General features: G+C 56.3%; 2 protein-coding genes across 7 annotated transcripts in view; both read left to right on the top strand.

The window, feature by feature from the left end:
* The window catches only part of NHEJ1 (non-homologous end joining factor 1), a 31,238-nt gene that overhangs the window by 591 nt on the left and 3,628 nt on the right, over window positions 1-27,019 (top strand). For 5 of the 6 annotated variants that reach the window (XR_008204761.1, XR_008204762.1, XM_052675608.1 and 2 more), the window contains 3 exons: window positions 376-585; window positions 1,134-1,272; window positions 2,409-2,467. Coding sequence is in view for 4 of the 6 variants with exons in the window: in XM_052675608.1 (XP_052531568.1) it covers window positions 376-585; window positions 1,134-1,272; window positions 2,409-2,467 (408 nt within the window). In the remaining 2 variants the exon portion in view is untranslated. The remainder of the gene's footprint in view (window positions 1-375; window positions 586-1,133; window positions 1,273-2,408; window positions 2,468-27,019) is intronic. The other variant, XM_052675610.1, reaches the window with a different exon arrangement.
* LOC128076992 (uncharacterized) lies at window positions 8,816-26,978 on the top strand. The gene is made up of 2 exons (XM_052675605.1): window positions 8,816-24,151; window positions 24,191-26,978. The coding sequence occupies exon 1, from the start codon at window positions 16,452-16,454 to the stop codon at window positions 17,655-17,657; it is 1,206 nt and encodes a 401-aa protein (XP_052531565.1). The 5' UTR covers window positions 8,816-16,451; the 3' UTR covers window positions 17,658-24,151; window positions 24,191-26,978.

The raw sequence follows: 27,019 nt of genomic DNA, 5'->3' as shown, positions 1-27,019 counted from the left end.
CTGATCATCCTCGTGCCAGCTGATGTCCCAGCACAAAATACTGGGTGACACAGCAGCTGGCGGGGTGCATCAGCAAGGCTGGGATACAAACACCCACCTGAGCAGTCCTGCTGCTGCTGTGCTCCCCGCTTCCTGGGTAGGTTGGGGTGGGGGAACGTCGTGGGGCTGGGATTCACAGCCTAAGGGTGGCTTTTCCCAGCACTGGGATGCATGCACAACAGCGATCTGTCTCAATGCATGCTGGGGCTCCCGCTGGTTTTGCTCCCAGAAACACCACCTGAGGTGGAAGAGACCTCAGAGCTGAGACCTCAGCCTCAGGGCTGAGCAGAGCTACCCAGAGCCGACCCCTGACGGCCCTCCCTTGCTTTTCCCCAGGAGCTGAACAAGAGGCTGACGGCCCACGTCTCCTCGGTCTTGCAGCGCCTGCACGGCCTCCTGAGCCCCGCGCTGGCAGGGCAGCCGCACGCCGCCACCTCCTTCTCCTGCCAGCGCCCGGCCGGCGGGCTCAGCCTGCGCGTGAGGAGCGAGCTCTCGGGGCTGCCCTTCTACTGGGACTTCCGCTGCCGCCCCGCTCCCGTGGCGACGGTGAGGCGGACCGCGTCGGGGCGGTGCGGGGCTGCGGGTGCGGGCGGGCTGTGAGGCACCAGAGGGCGCCCTGCGCTCGCTCTAAGGCTCGTGGTACCGGCCTCGCTGACAGCCCCGAGTCCGGGCGGAGGAGGTGCGGAGCGTTCTCCCTGCGCTCTGCGGCGTGGCCGGGCTGAGGGTTTGCGTGCCCAGGGCTCTGCCGTGGGGAGCTGCAGCCTCTTCTGGTCTCCTTTTCCTCCAGCTGTGTTTGGACGCCCGAGATCCTTCTGATTTTTCACCTACTGTAGCTGTTTTCCTGTATAGCGGTGCACAGATCTACGGGGAGGGTCTGGGTGGGCCCACCGAGGGCTGGGGGGCACAGGGTGGGCTCTCCGTATCCTGCTCTGCCCCCCAGGTGGCACAAGGAGCACGGCCGCTGTACCCTGTCCCCACTGGGCTCCCGCACGCGCTGCAGCTCCCAGCTGTGAAGTGGCAAGGATAGGGTGGAGGGATGTGCCGTGCAGCATCCTTGCTCCCTTCTCCTTGCTCACATCTTAGGCCCATCCTAGGTGTGCCATCATCTTGTGCGTCCCCTGATAGGGATGAGCCTGGCTTTGCAGCACCAGGTGCAAGAGCTGACCTCCCTGCTGCTCCGAAAGGATGCTGAGATTGAAGACTACAGGGAGAGCGGGGCCACTCTGAGCAGAGGTGAGGAGGCTCAAACAGCAAGCTGGCATGCTCTGTTCCCCCTGGCTATCACCCAGCTACACTTGCGTTTCATGTTCAGCCGCTCCAGCAGCAAGACGGTAGCTGGGAGGCTGGGGAGAAGCCCCTTGAGGACAGTGAGGGGAGGAACAGCCCTTGACTGGTAGCTGAAAGACTTGGGGAGTCGCCAAGGGGCTCTCCGCTTTGCTGAGAGCACACTGGCTGCTCCCCAGGAGCCCATGCTGAGGCCAGCAGGGGCTGGTCCTGGAGCCGAGTCCAGTTCCTTCCTGCGGAGCTCTTGGAGAGCAACCAGTAGCTCCCGGCTTGACTGTGGTGGAAATGCAGCTGTGTGCATGGGCCCCTGTCCAGCATGCAGCCTGGTGTGGAAGACAGGAAGGTGGAAGCCCCCAGGGGAGGACATGGGTTAGGTCCTGCTGAGGGGACTCTTGAAGGGTGCTCTCTGTCCCTGAGAGTGTCTGAATGCATTCAATCTGCCCAGCCAGCTGTGCTCACCTGCATTGTTCTGCAGAGCTTGGGGCAGCTGGAAAACCTGGTTGGGTTCCAGGCAGTGATACTGGTGGGTTTCCCTTGCATTGCTCAGCATACCCGAGTAAAGCTGCTAAGTACTTCTTCAGGCAACACCTTTGCAATGATGAGAGAAAAATTAGTGTAGAGTGAGGTATAATAGGGATTGTTCCCTGTCCTGCAACACGAGGACATGGTCGGGTTCACCCCCAGAAAAGCAGCTGGAGATGAGCAGCTCCTGATCCCCTGGGTGCATTGCTGAGCAACGTGCAGACTGGAGCAGTGCTTCCAAGATTCTTCACATGTGGACAAGTCATAGCATCTCCACAGACCCCAATCTGGGCTGTTCTTGAAGCTGGGGTAAAGCATCAAAATGTAATGGACACCTCTTGCTAGGAGAGAAACCAGCCCATGGGCTGCTGCAGAGGAGCACCTGCACCTTCGGGTAGCTGAAGGATGTGTCCCCAGAGCAAGGACCTGCTAGGTGGTGTGGCTGGCTCAGGGGATGACTGCTGTTCCCCTGGAAGCCGTAGTCCCAACAGGCAGGAGAATGTGAAGCTGGGCTGGGAGATCCGTCTGTCCCCTCTCTGACTGATTCCTGCTCCCCCTTGCAGATCGCCTGCGAACAGAGCCCTTCCAGGAGGAGACATTTCTGCAGAACTTCATGGCTGAGGTAAGAAATGGTGCCAGTCCTCCTTCTTCATCCAACCGAGGTGTTGTGAGGAGCGAAAAACAGAGGCCCCGGTTTGTGGTCTGCTGGGCTGGATGGAGAGCCCTGGTAGGGATGGCTGGACTTGGCTAGAGAGGGGTAATGCTCACTGTGCTCTCATGTGTCCCTCCTTGAGCCCTTGTGTCTGATCTGAAGGACAATCTGGGCTGGGGACATGTCTTCCATTGGAGATATGGCACCGTGTTTTGTTACCCTCTCACCGCTTCCTGGCTGCTGGAATTGCCAAGGCTGTGAGCCAAGCTGGCTGCTCTGAGAACACCTTCCTGTGGACCTGAAAGCCTGACGTTGACAGCAGGCAGAGAGCAGATGAATGAGGAGATGCCATCTGTTCTGTTTGGTTCATCTTTGGCTTTTAGGAATGGCTTCGCAGTGGTTGATTGTGCAGCTTGTTCTTAGTGTCATGCCCACCCCTCACCCCATAGCACGCTTGGCTCTGAAATCAGATACGTGTTTTGGAGAAAGTGAAGTTGGAAGCAGAAGCTTTCCTCTGCTCCCTTTTTATCACAGAAGCACTAAAATGGTTCGAAGCAATGTGGAAATGTCAGAAATTATTTGATACCGATGAGCGCAAAGAGACTCCAGAGCTTCTGCTTGCCAGCTGTGCAGGAGTGGGGAGCAGTAGCAGAGGACCCAGGTATCAGCTAGGAACACATGGTGTGGTGTCACACATGCTGCATAGAGAGGATGTTGCTCTGTGGGACATGTGCTGATGTTCTTGTACAGCGGGCTATACACCATCTGCAGAGCTTCTAAAAATTAGAGGCGATCCTCCTTTACATAGGAGGCATTGCATCCAGCGCAGGCAGCTTTCGTTTCCCCCTGGTTATGATGGATAGAGACGAATTCATTGCTGGACTGAAACTTAGAGGTTGCTTAGGGACCGATGATCACGACCAGATTACATTCACCCTGGGCAAAGAAAGGACATTCCTAAACAGTAATTTATATCCTTCATGCTCTGAAAGGGCTAATTTCCCAAAGCAGGGGGAAATTATGAGTGAAATCAGCTAGGAGGAAGCATTTAGATAGAAAAATGTGAATGAAAATTGTGAGCTCTTTCAGAAGAATCTCAGAAGCCAAAAAAACCACAATTCCACAATCAAGAAAGAGGGCAGCGCTGGCCGAAAGCCCGTTCTGGTTCAGCGGCAAAGTGAAGGCAGCAATTAGAAATAAAAGAGCAGTTTATAACAAATGGGAGAGCAGGAGTAGATAGCAATCCATATAAATTAGAAATTATGAAGTGTAGAAAATGGGTAACAGAAGCTAAAGACATCAGGGAAAAATCATGGCGAAGGACAGAAGGAAAAGATTTTATTTAGTGCGTTAGGAGAAAACCCCAAAGTCTCAGCGACGGGCTGAGCTTGTTAGTAGGTGGAGGTGGTAAGATGACTGATAGTGAAGCAGACACGGCAGAAGTGCTGGACAAATGTTTCCTTGCTGCTGCTGGAAGGATGCAGGTGGACGTGCCGGTACTGGGAGAAGATGAAGTATGTCTCTGTCCAAGGGATGGATGCACAACGTCTGCTAAAGATGAATGTGGGGTAGAAGCTTGGGGTCTATGCTCTTGGGCATGGGAGAAGCTGCTCGGTGGTGCTGGAAGGCTGCTTGTGCAGGAGGGAGGGGGGAGCTGCTCACTTTCTCTGTGCAATTCCTGGAGAACTCCCACTGTGAATTTTACAGAATCTCTACCAGGATTTCTCAGCCCTTTTCCCAGGCTGAGCATTCTTTGGGCTCTTGGCCTTCTGTTGCAGAGAAGCTGTTAAAGACTTCTGCATAGCTCTGTGTCTTTTCATTTCTACTGCATCCTTTTGGAGAGGTGGCACCAGGGCTGCATGTACCTGGGATGGATTCACCCCAAGGAGCACCGTGATGTTTGCTGCTGTTTTTTCTCTTGTCCCCTCATCACTCTTGATTTCCTTTTGCCCTTCTGGCTGTGAGGCTGGAGTTTCCAGACACCTCATGGCATCAGCAGGGCATCTCCTTGGCAGGAGCTGCTGCAGTGTTCTGCTCAGGGAATGTGAGGCTAGTTGGAGTAGTTTAAACAATCTAGTTATCTCTGCAAAATGGGCAGGTATTTCAGCACTGTGTAGCATTGTAGTAGGAGCAGCAAGAGGTGCAGGAGGGGAAGAGGGTCCCTCTGGGCACACTGCAGGATGCTGGGAATGCTGCCACCAGCTCCCATGCCTGGGTTGTAAAAAAGATACTGGGCAATCAATGCGGAGTCACAGGAATTAATTGAGGGCTAGAGAGAGCTTGGCATTGAGCGACTTGGAAGGCAAGAGCTCTGTGTAGCTTATCAGAAAGAAAATTGAGAGGTGCCTTGATTGCAGTGCATGAGGGTCTTTACAAGGAGAAGATGCTGGTTAGCAAAGGGCTCCCTTTAATCTAGCAAAGAGCAGTAGGATGTGAGCCAGGCACAGGGAGTCAGAGCCAGGCGATTCCCAGCTAGGACAAAGGCACATGGTTTTGCTCCTGAGGGTGATTAACAACTGGGATATGTTCCCAAGGGCAGTGGTTGAGTCTCCATCTCTTGATGTCTCCAAAAACGGGCTGGGAGCCTGCTGGGAAGCAAACCAAGATGCTGGGCTCAGTATTGGGCTGTGCGTGGTTAAACATCAGTGGCTGAGAGGTCAAATGGAGAGCTCTGATGGTCCCTTGTGCAATGGGACTGCAGACTCCAGATGTTTAATGAGGAGGGCAGCGTGATGGGGTGCGGGGCCACAGGATGCAGGAATGCACTCCATAGCTTTGCCTGTGGCAGCCTTGAAGCCTCAACTTCCCAAACTGGTGCTTGCCCCATGGAGAGGAATGGACCTGCCAGCCCCAAGGGCAGAGCTGCACAGGAGCACACTGCTAAGCATGCCTTTTCACAGGGCTCTGAGGCCAGGGTGTTGTAACTAATCGCGGGGAGTTTTCCAGCAAAGCCCTGGGAATATTTATACGTTTAGGAAACGACGCTTTCACACACGCAGTTTTTGGCAAGTGTTCACTGCTTAGCAGCTGCCTGCACTCAGGCAGAGCTAAGCGAGAGCAACGGCCACGCGTACGGCGAGGTGAAGGCGGCGGCTTTTATTGGCAAGCCCAGGGGCTCAAATGGGGAGGGGGAAAAGTGAGCAGCTGCAGGGCTGAGCACCTTGGGGCTGTTGGTCCAGGGGCACACATCTACAGCAGGCACTGCTGCAGAGTCCCATGGTGATGAGGGTCATTTCTCCTGCACTGGCCCAGCCACAGAGCAGTCAAAACCACTGGGATAAACTCACAGATACGATCAGTTCAAATATAGCCCCTGCGCCCCAGGATGCTTCACCCTGCATATTTTTATCTCCTGTGGCCGGTGAGCACTGGGGTGGATGCTCCGCACCTCCGGCCGCCCTGTGCACTTGGCTTGTGGTGCAGGGCCCCGGCAAACAGGACGTGGAGGGTTCACCGGTTGACCTGGCCCAGCGAGGAGGAGGATGTGCCATCAAAACAAGCAATGCTGGAGAGGAAGATAAACAAACACCAGCTTCCAGTGTGGCCCCGGCTGAGGGCAAGTGGGAGCTCTGGGCTGGGGCTGGTGGGACAGCAGGGCTGACGTCAGGGAGTGCGGGGGTCAGAGCCCCATCCCATTGTTCTGCAGCAGGGCTGGGACAGGGCCAGGCCTCTGTCCCCATCCCACAGGGCACAGGGGCATGCAGGCAGGTGGAGGGCTCTCCCTGAGGTTGCTGGCTCTCACCTGCCTGGTGCCAGCACGTGCAGCCAGCCACCTGCCCAAGCTCTGCTCGCCCACACCATTCTGCCTCTCCCTTTTAATGGGTGCTAAAAATAAGCCTGGGGATGGGAGCTGCTTCTGGCTGCCCATGGGTGACCCTGGCTATGTGTTGTGGAGGGCAGGGACCATGTCCATCCTGCAAACCCAGCCCGCTGTGGCAGGGTGGCAGAGGAGGAAACAGCCTTTTGGCTCCTTCTGATGACAAATGGTTTTAATTAGTGCAAGGTAGCTGTGGCTTTACAGCTGCCTCTGGGCCAGTGGCATGGGCGTGATGTGGGGCACACATGGTCTGTGGCACAGGGTGATGCTGCACGTGCTCATCTGTACTGGGCTCCATCTGCATGGCACCGGGAAGGGCCACAGCTCTGCGCTAGCAGGGACAAGCCATGGGTCCTCATGGCAGGGTGTAGGTCAGGGCAGATGAGGAACATGGGCTGGCTCCTGGGGATGCCTGGCTGGAAGGAGCAAGCCCACATATGCATCCAGGCCTCAGAGGTGCACTCATCATTGAGCAAAAGCACACGTGTGCGTGCCGGCACTGACGTGTGCCTTGGGCAGAACGCAGCATCCCATTTCTGTACGCTACACTCATTTCTGTGCACCCGTCTGCAGGTTGTGGGGAGAGGGGCAGTTTGGGGTGAGTGTGGGTACCCACTGCTGCATGGGGGCTGACCGCTGTGTGGGCGCCGGGCCCGCCCCGTGTGTTTGCCACTGAGGCGCGTGGCGGGCGCAGTGTGGCTTTATTTATTTATTTGCTCAGGCACCATCAGGTGAGGGGGGCCCCGACTGGGCCGCACTTTCTGGGCCGCCGCCGGCAACCACAGGCCGCTTACACAAGCGGTGAGTCAGTGGAGCTGCACACTGCTAAAACCAGACTTGGCATGGGCACTGCGGGACAGCGGGCTGCCCGAAATAGCGCCCAGACCGTGGGCAAGGAACAAACCCCCTCTGGCACAGCTGGGGCCTTGCTGGCTGCCTGCCTGCTGACTGTGATTGCTCCATCACGGCAGCCCATCCTGCCCTGTTAGGGCTAAGGATGCACCCTGTAGGGTGCCTGCTGCAGTGTGGGGCTGGTAGCCTGACCCCAGTGGCTGTGGCTGCGTCCTGCCACAGTCCTTGCAATGCGTGACCTGGAGAGCATGTGACACAAGCTGGGCACAGGCAGCCCGTGTCACCTGGAGACTTTTTGGGGGATGAAATTTTGGGCTCGGTCATTATGACGATTCTCTCTGGATCGTGGCATAATCCATGGAGATGCACCAGTGTGCATGTACAGGGATGTACAGGCACAAACAGGGAGCCCTTCTTTGCATATGAGGGCTTTCTCATCCACTCTGTGCCATGCCATGCTATGCTGTGCTTTGCAATACAATGCTATGTCATGCCATGCCATGCTGTACCGTCATGGTGTGCCATGTCATGCCATGCCATGCTATGTTGTGCCATGTGATGCCACGCTATGCCATGCTGGGCCATGACACACTGTGCTGTACTCTGCCATGCTGTGTCATGCAATTCTATGTCATGCAGTGCCACATGGTGCCATGCTGTGCCAGGATACTCTGCCATGTTTTGGTTGTTACTACACCCAAGCAGAGGGGTGTCACAGGCATTCTGGCAGCAGGACCCAGAGCCCCTCTGGTGCAGCAGTGGCCCCAGCCCATGCATGGGCATCGACCACGCAGGGGATGATTGATCTTGCGTCAGTAAGCAGTGGTTTGAGTCAGTGCCAGGCCTCAGCTCAAATGGCGGCATTGAAGGGGGAGAGCCCCTTCCCCCTCCGGAAAGCAGAGCAACTGCAGGGCCTTGTGAGGGGCAATCTTGCTGCCCTGACAGCCCCCGGCCCCACTCCCTTGGGCTGGGGCTCTCATCCCCATGGTTTACACACTGCTCCCAGCTCTGCAACCGAGCCTGGCCTGAACTGTATTGGGAGCAGAGGAGAGAAAAGAGTGGGTGAGAGAACAGTGCATTGGTGTCATCTGCTCCTCTCCTCTGCTCAAGGCAGTGCCTTTCCCAGCTCTGCAGCTTGGGATGTGGCAGCGGCTCCTGTGAGCAAAGGGGGTACTGGGGAGGAGAACAAGATGAACTGTGACAGGGCCATTAGGAACTGCTCTGTGTCAGTGTAGGATGTGGCAGCTTCTCCGTCCCCTGTGCTGGGTCTGGATGAGATTATTACTTTCTTGTCATTTTGGTCCCTGCTCTCTGCCTGCCCATGCAGGCATAGGCTCCATCCAACTGTGCGCATCTGGGCTGGCGGCTGCGCACCCAGGGGCACATCCTGCCCCCCAGGCACACGCCCCGGCAAAGCCATAGCATTCCTGAGGCCGCCTGCTCCCTCTCGGCTCGGACCTTTGTGTACTATTTATCTGTGTGAGGAAACAGAGCCATTCATGTATTTCTCTGCCTATTTATACCTCTCCCTTTCCGTATTTAGTGTGTGCGCAGGCAGAGGGGGCAGCGTGCGCCGGGGCGACTGATGTTCTTGGCTCCAGTGCTGGCTGGAATTTCGTCCTGGAATGTCTCCTGAACCGCTTTGAAAACACGAATAAATCTCTGTGTGTTGTGTGCATGTGTGTACACAAATATATAGACAACTTATAGACACCGAGCCCTATGGGGGCATTTGTGAGTTTTGCTATTTAAAGACACAAGTAGTTATAGGGCTCTCAGCGAGCCCAACACCTCTGTATCAAAGGGATGCGGGGCGTTTTGCTAGCGGCCTGGTATTTGGGAGATATATGGCCCTTGCCCTGCCCTCCCTGGGGAGCTGAAGCAGTGGCCAGCTCCAGTTCCCCTAGTGCAGGCTGTGGTGCCTTCAGCGTGTTAGGGAGAGGGTTTGGGGGTACTTTTGTGTCTAGGGCTTTTGGAGGGCCAGGTATTGTCTCTCCACCACGGTGCTCATGGCTGCCTGGGAAAGATGAGGGGCGAAACAGGCATTGGGTACCAGGTCCTGATGGGTGCTTGTCTGAGCATCTTCTCGGGAAGCACTGGAGTAGCTGGTGCTCACAACTGCCAAGAAAAGGCAGTAAAAAGGAGAAGAAGGAGGAAATAGAAACTAGGTGTCAGGAATTGGGCACTATTCCCCAAGATACTGGGATACTGTGGGATACTGAGGGCAACTCCTGGGGATGTGCTGACGGCTGCTTTGCTGGGGATGCTGGATGAAGCCCTGGCCAGGACCAGCAACTCAGAGGGCTTCCCACCCCCAGGGGTGACAATGGGAAGGATGCTGAGGCTGAGCTGGGCAGACAGAAGAAGATCAGGCCCTGTATGGCACCCATGACACAGCAAGAGAAGGGGCACGGCAAAGCCAGGTGATGTGGGAGTGGGCATGTGTTTCAGTGCAGCTCAGGGCAGCACCAGCTTTTTGTGACCTGGGTGCTGAAAAACCTGATATTTCAGGCTCAAAATGCCCATGTTTGGTCTCTGGCCAAAGATGTGTTTGTGGGTGGGGGAAATTTGAGCAAATTCCTGCTGTGAGCACAGCACGTGTGCGCGCGCGTGCGGGTGTGCGTAAAGGGGAAATACAGTTTTCCTATTTAAAAAAGCACCACTTATTTTTATACAGAACTCCAGAAGGACTGAATGTGGAAACTTGGCCTGTCAGCAGCTGTCACAGGGGAGCAGGTCCCTGCCTGAGTTTGGGGGGAAACCACAGCTGGGTGTTAATGGGACTGTTAATGAATTAATGTTGGCTGCCGTGTGCTAGGGGGGAGTGCACAGCCCTTCCTGGTACACGTGCTGAAGCCTGGCTATGGCTCACGCATAGGATGGCTGCACTTTTCCAGAAAGCTCCAGCTCTGAAGCCGCTTGCTCGGCCAGGTGGGGCTCTCCTTGTGCACCTTAGCTCCTCCGGTGCTCTATATTATGGCACTTCCTGCAGCAGCGCAGCCTGTCTGCAGCCAGATGTGGGGTTAATTCTCTTACTGTCTCCCCCAGAGTGTGGAGGAGTGCTCACATAGATGTGCATAGGGGTGCAGTGAAGCTTAAGCGCCATAACCTGGTTAGACTAAAAATGGGGAGCAAACAGACAGGACCTGGGAAAGAAAGAGCAAATTCTTTTTCGTGGAGATCTTCACTCTTCTCCAAGGACATCTCCGCTCTTCACTGTGGACATTTCCTTTCTTCTCCATGGGCGTCTCCTGCTGCTTTTGACTTCAGGCTGTGTGGGTGACATCTCAGCCACGGAGAAGCCCATGGCATCTCCTAAGGATTCCACCTCTGGTACCAGTTAGCAATTGAGAGCATGAGTCAAGAGGAAGGGTGACCACGGCATGGGAGTAATTACGATATCAAGGAAGGGCTGGCCGTGGCGAGGAAGGAAAGACCACACCAAGGAAGATGGTCATGCTGAGGAAGTAATGACCATGCTATAGTAGGGTTGACCATGCCCAGTAAGGAACTGTAGGGTGGAAAGGATGCTGCTATGGATAGAGACAAAGAGTGAGACTGAATTAGTGGGCCTTGCTGGGAGGAAGGCTGGAGGAGCCCAAGCATGGATCTGGATGGGCTCTGCCTGCCCCATGCTTGGCCCCAGAAGATCCCAAAGCCCAGCCTGGAGGGGCTCTGAGGCTCCTCTGTGCTTGGCCACAGCTCCCAGGGCCCGGCCTGGCTTTTGCGGGGCTCAGAGCCATTCCCAAACCCATCCCAGACAGACGGATATCCCAAAACCCACTGGCCACAGAGCCCATCCCAGGGGCCCCTGCTCTTGGTCCTCCTATGTGAATGGGGTGGTGTGCGTGTGCCCAGACTGTCCTCTTCTGTGACTGTACAGTACACACGGCTAAATATACGTCTGTGCAGATACAGGAATCCAGAGGGACCGAGTGATGCTCCCTTTCTATACCTCTTTTCATGGGGAGAGCTAATGAGATTCATGTCATTAAAGGGCTGATGTTTTGTGGGATGGGAGCCTTTTAAACGGGATGTGTCCTGGCTTAGTCATGGCAAATATTTACCAAAAAAAAAAAAAAAAAGAGGAAAAAAAAAAAAAAAGGGACATACCATATAAAATTAGAGTTCTGAAAATAGTATTTAGAGCAAGTGAGAGAGAGGAACCTAAACCAGAAAATACAGCCCAGTCTGTTCAGGAGTCAGGGGAAAAAGAGAGAGAAGAAAAAAAAAAAGCCAGAGATAAAACGAGAGAAACCTCGGCAGTAAAAACAGCATCTTGGTAAATAGACTATTAAAAAAATTCTGACCTGCTTTATGGCTTTCTTGGCTGCCGTTCAGCTGCGCTGCCCTGCCGGCACGGAGAGAAGGTAGCGGGGCCGGCGTCTGTGTGGATGCTCAGAGCCCCGGGACGCGGCTCCCCCCGCGAGCAGCCACGGGGCGTTAAATTTAGCCACATAATGATGGCCCTGACGAGGCAGCCTTTTGTAGCCACGCTGTAATTACTGCCTGGCTTATAAATTTTATTTTTCTTATTATGTTTCCTCCTCCTCCTCTGCTGGGGAAGGGGAAGGGGGGCTCCCATACCCCTATCCAACCCGCAGCTCTCTGGGGTGTGGGGGTACGGCTGCAAGGGATGAGGGGACGGCTACTGAGCCCCGTGCTGCTCCCTGCATGGGCAGGGGGCTCACCCCACCTTTGGGGTTGGGGAGAGCGGTGAGCTAAGCTGGCCCAGGCAGGGTCCCCATGGCACAAAGCACGGTGTCCTGGTCTCTCTGGGACTGAGAGAGGTGGAAAGGGCCAAGGCTGGCTCTGTCCCCATCATCCTGTGGCCACAGCGCTGGGATGGGGCAGGGGGACAGAGCTGGTGCAAACGGGGGACAGTTTCAGACCGGGCAAGAACGTGCCAGAAAAGGTCTTGTTCCCCTCTTGTTTTCCCAAAACAAAGGAAGCAGCCTTGCATTGCTGGAAGTCGCGTGCTCAGGCTGCGCTGCCTTGTTATCATCCGATAACCTGACGACCCAGGAGCTGCCCTGCTCCTCACCCGCCGGGATCACACTACGGGATGCGAACAGCTTCCGCATTAGCTGCCCTTTGCAAGGATCTGCTTTCCGCTCTCTGGGCCGGGGGACGAGGGGGGGCTGACTGTGTGACAGCTCCGGTCCTGAGCAGTGCAGGTGAGAGTGGAGGGCAGCAGCGGTGAAAGGGCAGAAAGGATACAGGTGGCCTGGTGTGCACGGGTGTTGCCATCCCATAGCAGATTTGGGGTTCTGCTCTGCCTTGCTTTGCCCTTTGTATCTTCACTGTTGTCAGGGCAGTCGGTGCTGCGAGGAAAGGGCAGTCAGAGCTCTGTGGCCATATGGGGTTGCTGGGCATGGTGGGCAGCATGTGGGGTGGGGACCCTGGGAAAATGGTGATGCGTTTGAAGCTGGAAGTCTTGCCAAGTGCCGAAGAGCTGGGAGCAGAGCTGGCACTGCCTGCTCATCTCTCCATCTTCAGCCTAGCAGTGCAACAGTGCTGAGGCACCACGGGGACCCCAATGGAACTGGTGACTGGAGTGACGTGTCCATCACAGCAAGGAGCTGTCTGGGGAAGAGTGCCCTTGGTACAACAGAACATGGGGGACATGGGACTTGTCCCATGAGCTGTGCCCAGAGGACCACCTCCTACCAGAGCAGCTACTTTCTTGTTCCTCACGCTATAAGGGCTCTGTTCAGAGCCAGGATGACCCTAGGCAACCTCCATCCCTCACTCAAGCGCCCATTTCAAGGCAGGTGAAACAATACTAAATCAACTCCTTTGAAGCCTCCCGGCCCACAGTCCCACGGACGTGCCACTCTCCCTTTCCCCCATCAGCTGTGGGCATGCTGGGGGCTTGGCGTCAGGCGCAGGGATTCAGCACCAAGGTGGTCGCGGGAGCCCTTGGGGCTGCGGAATGGCTTGGGAGCCCGGCTGGGGACTAGGAGACAAAGTGCCCTTTCAGCCCTGGAAAGATGCATGTGTGTGTGTGTGTGCATGGAGGTGAATGCCCTCAGCTCCAGGGAGAGCAGAGAGCTGGCTGTGTGCAGCCTGTGGAGCAGCCCTGCACGTGTGCCGCTCCCGTGTGTGCCTTTCCGTCCCGGTGGATTTATGTACGTCATGCGTGCGCCTTACTCATCAGGGTGTTTTTCTTTCCTTGTTCTTGGGTCTTCCCCCCTCCCACCCCCACGATGCATCTATAATTCTTATAGTTTTTATCCCTTTATTTTATTTTGGAAATCACCAGTTTTGGAAGTCCTTAGGAAAATAAACGGTATTTTTAGAGCGTGTCTGCCAGGCTGCTGATCCCGCCTGCCCTATTCGTCGCTTATTCACTATTTGTTTAAACTTTCATTCTCCCCACTGCTGCATCCCGGTGATGGGGTGCAGAGCAGTGGGCACACACGGGGCTGAGCAGCATGGCAGAGTTGTAAATGAGCAGAAGGCAGCTCCAATCTGGCCTTTATTGAGGTCCGGGCTTGGGTAGCGCTGGAGTAGCCTGCCCTGTAATCAGCCAGCCACCAGAGATGGTCGGCCTTGTAATAAAGCAGCTCTATATTTATTTGTTCTGTTTATACCCTGCTCTGTAATAAGTTGGGAGCCCTCCCCAACCCCTTTTTCTTTGGGTCTCCGAAAGGATCTGCCATCCCGCACTGTGCACGTTCCTGCATCTGGAGCAGCCGTGCCACATCTGGGCAGAGCTCAGCCACGCACCTCTCCCTCCATGTGCCCACCACCATCCTGTTGTCTGCATCCCAGCCCTGTCCCCCTGCTCACCCCGTGCCTTTTCCAGAGGCCCACGCCCCGCCCCCCCTCCCCTTCCTTCCCCCCCTCACTCTTTCAGCCCTGGGTCTTTTTAAAATCTGTTCATTAAAGGCAGCTCAGTCGCCCTTCTGCCGGCGAGGCTGGAACACTGACAGCCTGTTTGCCCGCCTGTCTGTAATTAAACTCAATCTCGGGGTGAATACAACAATGTGACTGCACAGAATAATTCCTGGAGATCCTGACGCCGAGGAGGAGTGTGGCCTGTGAGCAGCCCATTCACGCCTGGATTGCTATAAATACTTTACTATGTGGCACTAAGAAAACTTCAAGCCCTACTCCCCCCCCCCCCCCCTTTTTTTTTTTTTATTAGTACTACATAATATAGGAATTGTGCGACTTGAAGGTTCCTCCTGTGCCTGCCTGGGTTCACAGGCCTGGGTGTGACCTCACACTGCACTGGCTGAGCACAGGAGCCTGCTGCCGTGCCCAGGGACCTCTGCGTTGTCTCCAAGCTGTGCCAGGGGATTGCAGGTGGCCCTGTGCACCCTCTGCTCCCTGGGAAGCATCCCTGGTTTGGCCGGTGCAGTACCACATCTGCACATGCAATGTGCAGGTGCATTGCAGATGTGCACACCCCAAGCTGCTGGAGAGGTAGGGGACAAGGGACAGGGCTGCAGACGGGCATGCCACTTTGCTGCTGGCAGCAGGCAGCCAGAATTCACGTGAGGCTAACGCTGCGTTTGCGCGGCCAAATGTAATGTTGGCTCAGCCTGGTGCTTTGGGGACAGCAGTGTGTGACAAGGACACGGCAGATGGCGCCCTGTCACCAGCTGCAGAAGGCTGGTGGCCCTCGGCTCCCGGCTGCGTGCTGCTGCGGCTGTGCAGCTCTGCAGCATTGCACTGCAGCTCTGCATCCCAGCACCACTTCGCTGCATCCCGGGCACTGTTGCTGCAAGCGTCGGCGCTGCGGTTCCGCATCCTGGCTTTGCACCTCTGCTCTGCACCCCTGCAGCCTTGGCACTGCCCATGCTGCCTCGGCGTGTCCTTAGCTTTGCATTTCTGCATCGCCCTGTTGCTGCCCTCACACAGGGATGCTCCCTAGCAGCAGAGCTGTGCCTTGCAGAAGCACTTTGTCCCCTTAGTGAGAGCCATGCAGCAGCTGCCACGCAGCAGAGATGTGGGGTGGAGTGACCAGCGGGCTTTCCCCCAATCTCTGAGCACAGCCCCATGCTGATGGCAGCCGAGACGCAGCCTGTGCCCTGCCAGGTTTGGGTTTGGAACTGGAACGTGCCTGGGGCTTGTTCCTGCCCTGGGCTTCCCTGCAGCACAAGGGCTCTGAGGGCATACAGGTCCCTCTGTGCTGAGCTCTCTTGGGTGATCAGAGTGGATAAGCAGGGTTAAGCCCCAAATTTGGGGGTTCTCAGCCCATTTTTTGCTTTAGGAGGGCTACGAGGATTTGAAGGGTTTCTGGAAGCTGTGAAGGGCTGGGTTTGGGGTCCAGCTGCAGGTCTCTGCTAGGGCAAGGGAAGAAGGAAGGGAGCCAATTGGGTTCTGCCCAGTGCGGTGCAGGGAGCAAACAGCAGCCTGCCATGGCTCAGCTGCTCTTGTGATGTATTGCTTAATCCTTGGCAGGGATTTGCCTATTTATTTATGATTTTGCTGCAAAGCACGTTGATATTTGGTGTTTTCATATAAACCTCAGCTCTTGAAGTCATGGGATTGTAGGAAAAGGCAAATCTGCTGCAGAGGGTCATAAGGTCTCACCTGGCTCATGGCAGGTTCATACAGTGGGATACTGATGGTGGTAAGGCTCTGCTCGCTGAAGTGGGTGTGAAGACCAGCAGGCAAGCAGAGAGACCCCAAGAGTTTCCTGTGATGTAGGTACACTTCTGTATCTCTGCAGGTTTGGGGTTGCACATGTGCTTTGCATTTGATGCAAATGCCCTCAGGGTAAAAATAGAAGTTGCTTGCTCTGAATGATACCCTGCTGTATTCTCATACCCACACTTTCCCTTGCAGATGGGGCGTAGGGGTTGCTGCATTCCCATGGCTGCTATATCAAACCCAGCAGGATTTGCAGTGTGTGGATTTATGCACCCCACAGGGCTGTTAGAGCATCTCTTCTTCCCGATGGGGACTGGTGGTTATCTTCCCACTGCCCCTGCATCTCTCCTCTGTCCTCAGATCCCTCACTTCAGGCTCCTGATGGCTCTCAGATATTGATAACACGGAGAGCTGCTGCTGTCTGGGGTATTTAGGTGATCCCATTGCTGTGGAATCAAATACATCCCGCATTCCCCATGCACAGGCCACAACTCTTGTGCTTTGGAGCTACAGTGCAATGCACCCTGAGGTGAACAGCATAGCGCAGAGCAGAGCTGCACAGAGGTAGTGAGGTGACTGGGTCTGGAGTTACTTCTGCTGTTATCACCCTGATTTTGCCAGGTGTATGCTGGGCATACACCAGGGCTGTAGGCATTGACATGCATCTTCCCTCAGCAGATGCCAGGACCTCCTGTTGCATGCGACAAGGGGCTGGGGTGTCAGGGCAAAGGATGCCAAGCCTGCTGCAGGGCTCTGTCTCCGTGCTGCCCCGTGGTGAGGTCTCCATGCCCTGGTGGCATCCCGTGGTGCCAATGGCCGGAGCCGTGGTGCCCGTGCCCCAGCTCCATGAAGTGCTGTCCCGTCTGTGCAACTCCTGGAGCTGCTGCAACTCCTGCCTCTTTCTGGTGCATGTTTATGGCTCGGAGGGAGCCGTCTTGCCCCAATTCCCCATGCACTCCTAATTTCATATGTCCATATATATCCATGCAGCATTTGATACAGGTTTTATGGGCATTTCCATACATTTTACAGACACAGCCATTACAGAGACAGGTTTCACCTGAGAAACCTCTGGGGACCAGAGCACTGAATCGCCTTAGTCTTGGCCTCAGAACAAGGCTCTCTTCTCTCTCTTGCCAGAGCTGCCGCTATCAGCTCTGCAGAGGGCTTGGGGATGGTGAGGGGCTGCCAAAGTCCTGCCCTGAGAGCTGTGACATGGCCCCTCCTTCCACCCTGCTTCTTGCTTCTGCAGGGCTCTGTCCTGTGCTGTGCAGTTGGGGCCTGCCTTCCCTTGTCACGCTCTGCTCAGCCCCCCATGCAAGGGTAAGCACGAACAGTATCTGGCCCTGCTTTGGGCTCCTGATCCCGCCATCTTCACACCATGTTGATGATGCACCAAGTAATTTTCCACTGTTTATCAGTGGTCCCATTTGCAAGGGAAATGCCTGCTCCCACTTGGGGCTGCCTCTATTTGATGCTGTGGGGACTGGTCCTCATTGCCCCGCCATCCCCAGCATGGCCTCAGCTATTCATAGCGTCTCCCCTCGCCCCTTTCAAAGGCTGCTGAAAGCCTGGGGTCCACCCCACTCTGTTTTCCTGAGCAGGTCCCGAAAGCAGGAACCATTTGTGGCTTCTCTGGCCAGCGTGTCTCTGCTTGGGCTCCTTGCGGGTGTTATTTTCTGTGCTGTTTACTGTTCTTCTGTGGGCTGTCAGGTTTCCGCACTGGGGAAAGGCTTGCAAATGGGGGGGGGAAGGGAGGAAGGGGCAGCAGGTCCACACGGAGGGGCTATGGGCAGAGAGGGGATGGAGGAGCACAGACATGGCCTTTATCGCAGCCTGGGGGATGTGTGGCTCATAAATCCGACTCAGGCAGATAGGGGATAAATCATCCCTGCTTGGGCATTGGTGGTTACCCATGGTTAGAAATTAACTTTGTGTTGGATGGGTCCCAGGCTGTGGGATGGGAAGGGGAGGCTGCTCCGGGCAGTGTGCCTCCCGCCCAGCCCTGGGGCCAGGCTGCAGCCGGAGAGTGGGTGCCCAGTGCCTGCCCCGGCCGGCAGGGCCGCTGGGTGCAATTAAGCTGTGAGCCGATGAAGCAAGCGGATGCTGTGGCCGAATCTGCGATGCGGGCGATGCCCTGGCACCTGCGGCAAGCTGGCCGCGCTCTGGTGTCTGGCTGTGGCTGCTGCACCAAGCTTGGGGAATGGGAAAGCACTGTGTGGGAGAGATGGGGACTTGAGGGGCAAGGTGTGGAGGGACGCGCTTGCCGTGAGGTTTCTCTCCCCGTGTAGCTGCCAGCCAGGGCTGGGCAAAGCTGTGGCTTTGCAGACCATGTGCGATCTCTGGTCCTTGTGTTTCTGCAGGTGGGAGGACACCGCAAAGACTACAGCCCCAGTTCCCCATCTTCTCCCTCTTCTCTGTCCCCAGCTCCCCCTTGAGCATCCCCAAACCTGCCCCATTCAGTGCCAGTGCATCCCAGGGGGATTTGACCCCTGCACCTGCAGCAGTCCCCCAAGGGTCTCTCCCATCCTTCTGCTCAGTGCCCACAGCTGGGACCCCACCACCCCCGTGTCCCACTGTGCCCACCAATGGGGCAGGGCGGTGGGGATGTTCCTTCCAGCTTCCAAGGCTGGGCTCACTCCCGGCTTGCTCTCTAATAGCTCTCCAGCTTTCCTTTCTAACGAGGCTCTAATTGGAAGCCGGTTGTGCTTCCCTTCCCCTCTCCTCAGAGCTCTCTGGTCCCAGTGGTGCAGGGCGATTAAGCTGAGGTTTTGGGTTTTTTTAATATGGCAGAATTATTTTGGAAGGGCCAGGATGGTTACATGACGGGCTTCTTGAAAAACCCCAGGCTTCGCTTTTCAGACGGGGCCTTTTCAAGTGGTTTTGCACAGTACACATCACTGGGCAGCGACCGTCTCGAACAGTTACTGTTAATTATAGATGCCTCTTTCCCGCTCGCCCATTACTCAAAGGATTTTTGTGTGTTTTAACAGTGTTTTACATCAGCCTGAATAAGACTTTATTCAGTATTTCCGAGAGTTGGAACTCGGGCATCCCCTGCTGTATGTGCTGTGCGTCCCTCTGCGTCTTGGGACTGGGCACCATCATGCCGGGCCCCTTGGATGTGCAGAGCCCTTTTGTTGGCTAGATGACCAACTGGGTGCCCAACAGGAGTCCTAGGGGAACTCTCCTAGAAGAAGAACTCATCACTTGTCCTGTGACAACCAAATTGCTCTGTGCATCCTTGGAGTCAGACCGTTCCCAGGGTGAGCCTCGCTTTAGGGCAGGGAGGCAGCTGAGGGTCACGGTGGTGTCGTCCAGGCAGAGCCCCTTGATGGTGGGATGCCATCTGGGCACCTCCACAACCTTTGTCTCCTGCAGCCCGGCGTATAGGGCACTGTGGTCAGGCCCATTTATAAAGCTGGTAAATATATCGGCAGGGTTTGTGTCCCCTCCAAAGGTCAATATTTGTGCAGAGTTTAATTTTAACTTAACAAGCAGTTGTTTGCAGACGCTGCCCTGTTTGTGAGTGTGTGTATGTGCTTCCCCACTGATCGATGCTCACAGGGTGCAAGCAGTGTGTGTGCGTGCGTGCACCCATGTGCCAGGCACTGAGGGCTGGCAGTGGGTGCCCACTCCCCAAATGCTGCGGGCTGAGGGATGCAGGCCAGCGCCATGCGGTCCAGAGGATACGGATGCTTTGGGGACAGGGTCTGTGGCTGAGGCTATAAATGCAACCCACAAACCTCTGGTAGAGGTGACAGCGGGCAAAATGTGCCCTGTGTGGCTCTGCACAGCAGCACATAGGGACAGTGGCTTCCCAGCCTGTTCTGACCAGTGCCGTGTGCTTGCTGCAGCTGCCCCTGCTCTTTCCCTCACTATCCCCCCGTGAGCCCCTGTGGGTTTTGTGGCTCTCTCTCATTTTCTGGCAACGCGCAGCTCCAAGCTGAGCACGTCAGTCAGGCTTTGTGCAGGGCTTGGGCTCCCAGTGCTGTCCCCTGGCTGCTCTCATGATCCAAAAAATGTCATGGTGCTCTTCCAGCATCACTGCCAGACCAATTTCATCCCTCCCTGGCTGAGCTTCCACCTTGCCAAGCAGGGTAATGTGGCACCGCAGGCACACCTGTTCCTGGCTGAAGATGATGGCAATTTGGAGAGATCCAGAGGCAGATGTCCTGGTGTCTTGGTGTTCTGTCTTTCTGCTCCTCCAGCCAAAATCCAGTGTCATGGGTCTGGCTACATGTCCCCAGCTTTATCCCAGCAGGTCTGGGGGCAGGCATGTAGCCCCTTGGGATGCAGATCCTCATGGGTACCTGCAGAGCATCCCTGCCTGACTCTGATATTCACTCTCAGCCCATCTGCAGGAAAACAGGAGAACAGCAATAGGCATGGCCAGGGCAGGATCTGCGAGACACAGCTGGGATGAGAGCTGTGCACCGATGGTCCCTCAAGGCTACCTCCCTTACGGCAGGAGGGGAGCACATGGCCGGGAGAAGTAGGGCTGGGAGGGAGCTACCAGGGCTCCGTGTTTTGCAGCCCGCCTTTGTGGGCAATGAGGTTTGGTTTCCGTCTTTCTGCTCTTTTCCTCTTCCTCGCCAGGCCCTGGGGCTGCTGACCTCAAAGGGAAAGCAGGCTGCGAGGGACAGCATTGGGGCCAGGCAGGGGTAAACATGGGGCTGAGGCTGGCCAGGCAGTGGGTGACGGGGTGAGGTCATGCCGTGACGTCAGCTCTGTGGCTTTGGGGACAGCCGTGGTTAGGCTGCCTGAGGAGGGGCGGCTTGTTTTCCTGCAGCTCTGCTGCTTGCTCCCGGTGCCCGTCTAACTTATAAAGTTTAATGGCCAGTTTAAAAGGTTCCTGCCATGGGCACCTTGTTGCCAGTTTTAGGTTTTTAATTGGGAAACTTTCCCCTCTGTGGTTGCGGTGGAAGGACTCAGGTCCACTCGGGGCTGGTAATCGGGATGTGCGGGTGCTGAGGAGATGCTTTAGAGGGCTCTATTCCCATCACCAGTATCAGTGGGATATGCATAGCATGAAGGGCAAGCTGCAGAAGACCCGTACTCCCCCATAGTCCACACGCTTGTGGAATACACTCAGCAACCTGCTCCTGATTGGTGCTGGGGACACATGTTGCTGCAGGAGCATCATTATCCCATGGCCCTTGGGAGATGCTAGGAGTCCTCGTGCCCTTCTCCAAGTCCATCTCTGTGTTCCTGTGCTGCATGCAGGTGGCCAGAGCAAGGCAGCAGTCCCACTGTGCAGGCTGTGAAGCCATGCTGTGAGCATCCCAGTTCCCAAGTGGATCTGGGGCAGTTCTGACTGAGGCTGCTGGGAGCTCCAAGGCAGAGCAGGCAAAGAGTGTGCACCTTACGGGTTGAACTCCCTTTGGGTGGGCACCCGGAGCACAATCTATAAATAACATGCGGAGAAGTGCTCTGGAAAGCAGAGGAGTGGCCTTGGTTTACCAGCACGTTCCTACCATGGCTTTCAAGTGGTTCCCCTGTGTGTCCCTGCCAGCTGCTGGCACATCTGCACCCTGGGGGCTGTGGGGTATGCCGACAGAAGGTGGGCTGCTCTCAGCCGCAGTGCACCCAGTGCAGTGCCACGTGGGCACGGAGCTGGTGCTGGAGTCCCAGAGCAGCGCTGCCTTTGCCAGGCTTGTAATTGATTCCTGTTCTCTTTCTTGAGCTGTAGATGTGCTGGCATCCACTGAAGAGACATGTTTTTTGTGTTTTGAGGTGGTAAGAGAGGCTCGCATCCTCAGCTTCTGGAGGCAGGGGGTTTGAGGGGACCATGGCCACACTGTTTTGGGGCTGATGATAAATAATCCTACGCTGAACAAAAAGGAAGTAGAAAAATGTAGAATGGAAACAGCAAGGCTTTTAAAAAGGGGTGGGCAAACCCATCAGTGCAAGGCATTGCTGCATGGAGCAGGCAAGGGCTGGAGCATGGGGATGAGAGCAGAGCGCACAGATCCTTAGCATAGGAGGCACCAAGGTGGACGAATGGAGGAGCAGGAGGAAACGTCCGTGCAGCAGGAGGAAGAGAGCCTGGCAGCACTCCAGGCATGCTGCCGGGCTGGGTGTGATTTCCTCTTCGCCATGCATGAAGAGCTGGCCAGCATCCCTACTCTGGGTGAGCATGGAGCAGAGCAATGCTGCTGTCACAGAGTTCAGAATTTGGATTCCGTAGTCTTTGACAGCATGGCAGCCATGAGAGCTGTGGGAAGTGGCTGGGAACATCCTGCACCTTGCCCCAGCCCTGCAGGTGCTGCTCAGCTTCCAAAACTAAACCTCACAGGGCAGAGATAGATGGGGGTGTGGTCCCTCTATGTCCCCGCAGCCCCGCTGGGACCCCATCTCTTTCTTAAGAGGGGATGCTCCTGACAGGGTGTTTTATTTGCAGCAGGTGCCTGAAATCCAACCCACTGCCCTGCGCTCCTTCCCCTCACCTGGGGATGAACCCGGGCGGGGGCACGGCTGCGCAGGGTCAGACCCCTATGGGCTCCCCCTGGCCAGGGTTATCCTCATGTAACACCAATGAACTGCTCCTGCTGTGGGCAACAAGCGTGTAATGCCTGATTTCACAGCACCAGCGTGCTGGGTTTGCTTGTGGCAATGATCTTCTTTCCTGGCCAACTCTGACCTGCAGCCCAAGGACACTTGTCACCTCCCGATATGAGTACCATGATGTGCTCAGCCAGCCCTCCTTTCCGCGATTGTTCTCTCCCGGTGCCACTTCCTGCTCATCCCCCTGCACCCTGCATTGCTGGCTGAGCTCATTCAGCTCTGGCTGGGTTTACAGCATGGAATGCAGAGCTGCCACTGGCCGTCCTCCAGCCTAAACATCCCCACCCCATGGTGCGACACGAGCTGATAATGCAGCAGGTATCTCGTGCCCAGTCCGCGACCTACGGGCGCATGGCCTTGGAGGCTGTCACTTATCTCCTCCGTGCGCTCACGCTGTCTCTCATCCCCAAGCAATGTTCTCAGCGCCTCTGGTTTTTGCTCTGGGCCAAACCCACATGCACATTGCCCGAGACCGACTCCGAACAGGCTCCTTTGATGAGCAGGGCTTAAATATATATTTGGCATTCCAGCGGCAGCATGCCGAGCGTGGCCTGGGGTGTGAAAGTGTTTGCTTGACAAACGCTGGAGACTCTCGCCTCTCTGCCGGCCCTGGGGACTCACAGGAGAGAAATGTCAAGAAATTTTTCACCTCTCTGTTTTTATTTTGCTTTTACTTTGTTTTCCTTCTGAGGGCACATTTGTAGTGCTGGTGATTGGCAGTCCCAAAGCCTGAGTTCCCCTCCTTCCCTGGGTCGGAGATGGGTGAGATCACCATCCTCAGTGCCCGTGCAGCAAGGGGTCCGTGGAGCTGGGCTGCAGAGCCAGGACGGTTCTGCATGGGGGGGATGAAGAAGGCAGAGCATGCCCTGCTCTCCAGGTGTGGCAGCCTGCACCCCAACTATAAATGGGGAGGGGGTCCTGTGGCACCTGATTTGGTTTCAGAGCTCATGTCTTCGGTGCATGCTAGAGCAGGTCGAGTTGGGGAGGGGGTAGGGGACTGAGTCTGTGTGTTCCCAGCTGTCCCTGTCATAATCCCTCCTGAAAGAGAATCCTCTACTCTGCTTCATCCCTGTTTATCTGCCAGCAGTGCGCCCTGGCCCTAAATCACCCCCTGCATCCACTGATGGATGCTCCCACTGTTGGGATGCTGGGGTCTTTGGGGCTAAGATTTGGATAAGGAAGGCGGAACAGGGGTGAGGGCCTGAGGGACTATGAAGAAGGAGGGTTATCCCCAGGGCTTGGCTTGGGCTCTCCGAGATTTCCTTCCCTGCTTGCTGAAGAATCACTGGCTTGTCTGGTGGAACGCAGGCCCATGGATTTCCTGGGCAGTGAGCCCCTTTCATGTGGCCGCTCGCAAACTCTCATGACATCACTGGGGGCTGCTCCTCCTGGAGACAAACCCAGTGCTTTTTAGGACTTTGCCACCCCATGCCCCAGCCTGTGTGTTTTGGCCAGGGGGACCCAGGGAACTGCATCCAAGAACGTCTGCTCTGGCACGGAGACGGCATGGGGCCACGGTCAGGGGGAGAGCAGCGCGTCCCCTGCTGAATAAACATGGGCTGGCCAGGCTGGAGGGGGCTTTTCCAGGTTGGACCACACCCCGGGGGGCTATTTTTGCCATGAATGAAGGGGCTGTGTGCTCGCCAGGCAGCCTAGCCTCCTGCCACTGCTGCTGTGCTGAGAGCAAGCCTGACACTCAATCTGCTGCCTGGCCAAAACCCAACATCTGTGCTGAGCAGCTGGGCACTGCCCATGGGACAGCTGGGCATCACAGGGACACCTGGGCACTGCCACAGGTGGGCTCTGCTCAGGTGGACATTTGGGCACTGCCACAGGTGGGCTCTGCTCAGGTGGACATTTGGGCACTAGGGGAAAAACTAGGCACCATGGGGGTACCTGGGCATGGGCACAGTTGATCAGTGCCTGCAGGGACACTGGCCACCAGACTCACCTGGTCACCACCCAGAAGGGACATCTGCATCACCATGGCACTGGTGATGAAGGGGGTGTGTCCCTGTATTCTCTGGGCAAGGTGGTACCATGCCAGGGATGGTGCTGGCTGCAGGAAATGGGAAACATGGGCTGTCACCAGCAAGGAGAGGTGACAGTGACTCAGTGGTGGTGCCAGCAGTGGTGCCAGTGCTTCTGGGGCACGTCAGACCCTGTACTGCTAACCCACTCTGCCAGCAAGATGCCTGTATTAGCTCAGGGATTAGCCCTGCTGTCCCCTCTACATTTCCTGCTGCAGTTTCGGTTGAGGATGGGACAGTGTCCCAGGGGCAGCCCCCCCTGGCCGGTTGCACCCATGCCAGGAAGGAACTGCAAAGCCACCAGGGAGGAGCAGCTCAGCCTGGTCCTGAGCGCACCCAAATTTGCCCCAGAGCTCCTAATCTCACTTGGCTCAGCCCCAAGCTTCTTCTGCTTGGAGCCTTGGTGGTGCAGCTAATCCCCAGTTGGCTCAGGATCATGCTAGGTGCAGTACCCCCCACCACTCTCAGGCTTTGCTTTCCAAGGGGCTGCTCTGCCCATCCTCTCCTGCTGGCATGGCACAAGCCCCAGTTGTCCCCTCCCTGCCCCATGTTCTCACTTCTCAGCCAGTATCTCTGCCCCAGGGGAGCCATGAGCTTGTCTGTGCTGGGTGGAGCTAGGGCACAGCATCCCACTCGCCACTGTCCCTTATTGCCGCGTGGCACCCATGTGATTCATCAGGTGTGGCTTCGTTTCCGTCACCCCACTTTGCAGGAAGTTTCTTGGCCAGCCCCCTAGGTGCCCTGAGCAATAACAAGCCAGGATGAGCTGGCCGACCTTCCTGAGAAACCCTACAATAACAAACTGGCGCTATGTGTCCAGCTTTCCTGGATGGACAATAATAAACCAGCATGAGCTGGCATGCCTCACAGCGCAACCCTGCAATAATGGAGCTGGGTGATGTGTCCACCCTACACAGTAGCAAGCTGGCATGAACCAGCCAGCTACCTTGCCAAGAGGGGTCCCCAGGAAAAGCTGGATGCTGGGTTCAGGGCTGGCACATGCCTGCAGCCAGCATGGAACTGGGTGTGCCACAGCAGCCCCTTGTCCCTGGTGCAGCTGTACCATTGCCTCACCGACTCTCCTTTCCCCTGGATTCATCCCTGGGACCTGGAAGAGCAGCAGGAGGGCAGGGCAGGGCAGGGCAGGACCCCAGCATCCCCACTACCGTGCAGCAGCACAATGCGCTGCATGCTGTAATCCAACCCGCGGGAACAGCACAAGGGGAAAAGAAAAGAGTATTGAGCAGCGGGCCGCTGCGGTCACCGGGCTGCATAGACTGCTGGTTGTTAAGCGGGTGCCTCGCTCGCAAAGGCCGCCTTGATGAAGTGTGAGACGGCACTTACGGAGGGACGCGGGCAGGCATTCTCGCTCCATCTTCCGCTCACAGTGCCGCTCTTTATGCGCCTGACATTTGCTTGCTGGAAAGGCCTTGAAAGTAGGGGGAAAGGAAAACATCACCCACAGCAGGGCCATGAGTATTGCCGGGAGGAGTGTGGGGCCGAGCCAGGCTGTGCCGTGCCGTGCCGTGTCAAGCTGTGCCAGGCTGTGCCTCTTGGCCGCCCTGGCTTTGCCGCCTGCTGTTCCCTGGGGTGACCCCATCACCTCTATCACCTCTCTGAGCTCCGGGCTGCCTTCTCCAGCCGGCACAGACGCTTCCTGCCAGGTGTGTGCAGTGCTGGCTCCATGCCGGGGAAGCCCTGGCCATCCTACCCTTCCTGCACCGTGCCAGCGCCTCTCCTGGCTGCTGCTGCTGCATGCCTGCATGGGATGAGGTGCTGGGGACATTGCAGGGTCAAAGCTTGGGCACATCCCTCTATTGTCTCTTCCCTTGATCCCAACCAGAAGGTAGCAACTCGAATGTGTCCTCCCACAGGTAGGACCCTTTGCTGGTGGCACAGACCTGTGTTCTTCTCTGCTTGTCCCAGGGTGAATCTTTGGCAGCACAAAGCCTGCGACGGGGAGGGTGGTAGCAGCCAAGCCATGAGGCACAGCAACGCCCCAGCAATGAAGCCATTCTCCTGCCCACCACAGGCTGCTTGCTGCAGTATCACCAGACTTTGCTATGTCAGTGCAGTGCCAACTGCCATGCTCATCCTGCTCCCAGGCCACTGCTCCACTACGCTGCTTCTGCAGATCTGCTGTTGGGGCCAACCCGGGAAAGCCTTCCACCCCCCCCATTCTCCCCCTGTGGCACACACCCCTTGGCTCCTGGCCCCTGTAGGAATTATTAAGTGTGCCCCTGTGGAGCATGTGCTGAGGCTGGCCACGGGAATGTGGGCAGATCTGACATACAAGCCACAGCAGCCAGGCTGTAATTTCCAAACAGGCCCTGTTCACTCTGTTTTCCAGTTAAAAATATATTAAAAAATAGGAATGTGGGGTTTGCAGTGAAGAATGTTGGTAACCGCTTCGAACGTCTGGTGTGATAATGAAAGGGTCAGTCCCCAGCTTTGAGCGCGACCGATTTAGACTCTGGTGCTTGGCACGAGCGTGGGGGCCCAGCACGGCCCCTCCGTCCTGCAGCCCTGTGCCAGGGGATGGTGACGCTGCTTCACCCATGGGTGACATGGACAAGGGGACATCCGAAGTCCCATCTCTTACGGGCCCTTGCAACATCTCTTACGGGCCCTTGCAAAGGGAGTGTGAGC

The sequence above is a fragment of the Tympanuchus pallidicinctus genome, unplaced genomic scaffold (genome assembly GCF_026119805.1).
Source record: "Tympanuchus pallidicinctus isolate F22 unplaced genomic scaffold, pur_lepc_1.0 scaffold15, whole genome shotgun sequence".
Classification (NCBI taxonomy): Eukaryota; Metazoa; Chordata; class Aves; order Galliformes; family Phasianidae; genus Tympanuchus; species Tympanuchus pallidicinctus.
Note: the sequence above shows the minus strand (reverse complement) of the source record. Positions and strands in the feature narration are given on the sequence as shown.

Coding starts and splice junctions, on each gene's coding strand:
- LOC128076992 (XM_052675605.1), top strand. CDS start 16,452: ATGCCAGGACCTCCTGTTGCATGCGACAAGGGGCTGGGGTGTCAGGGC.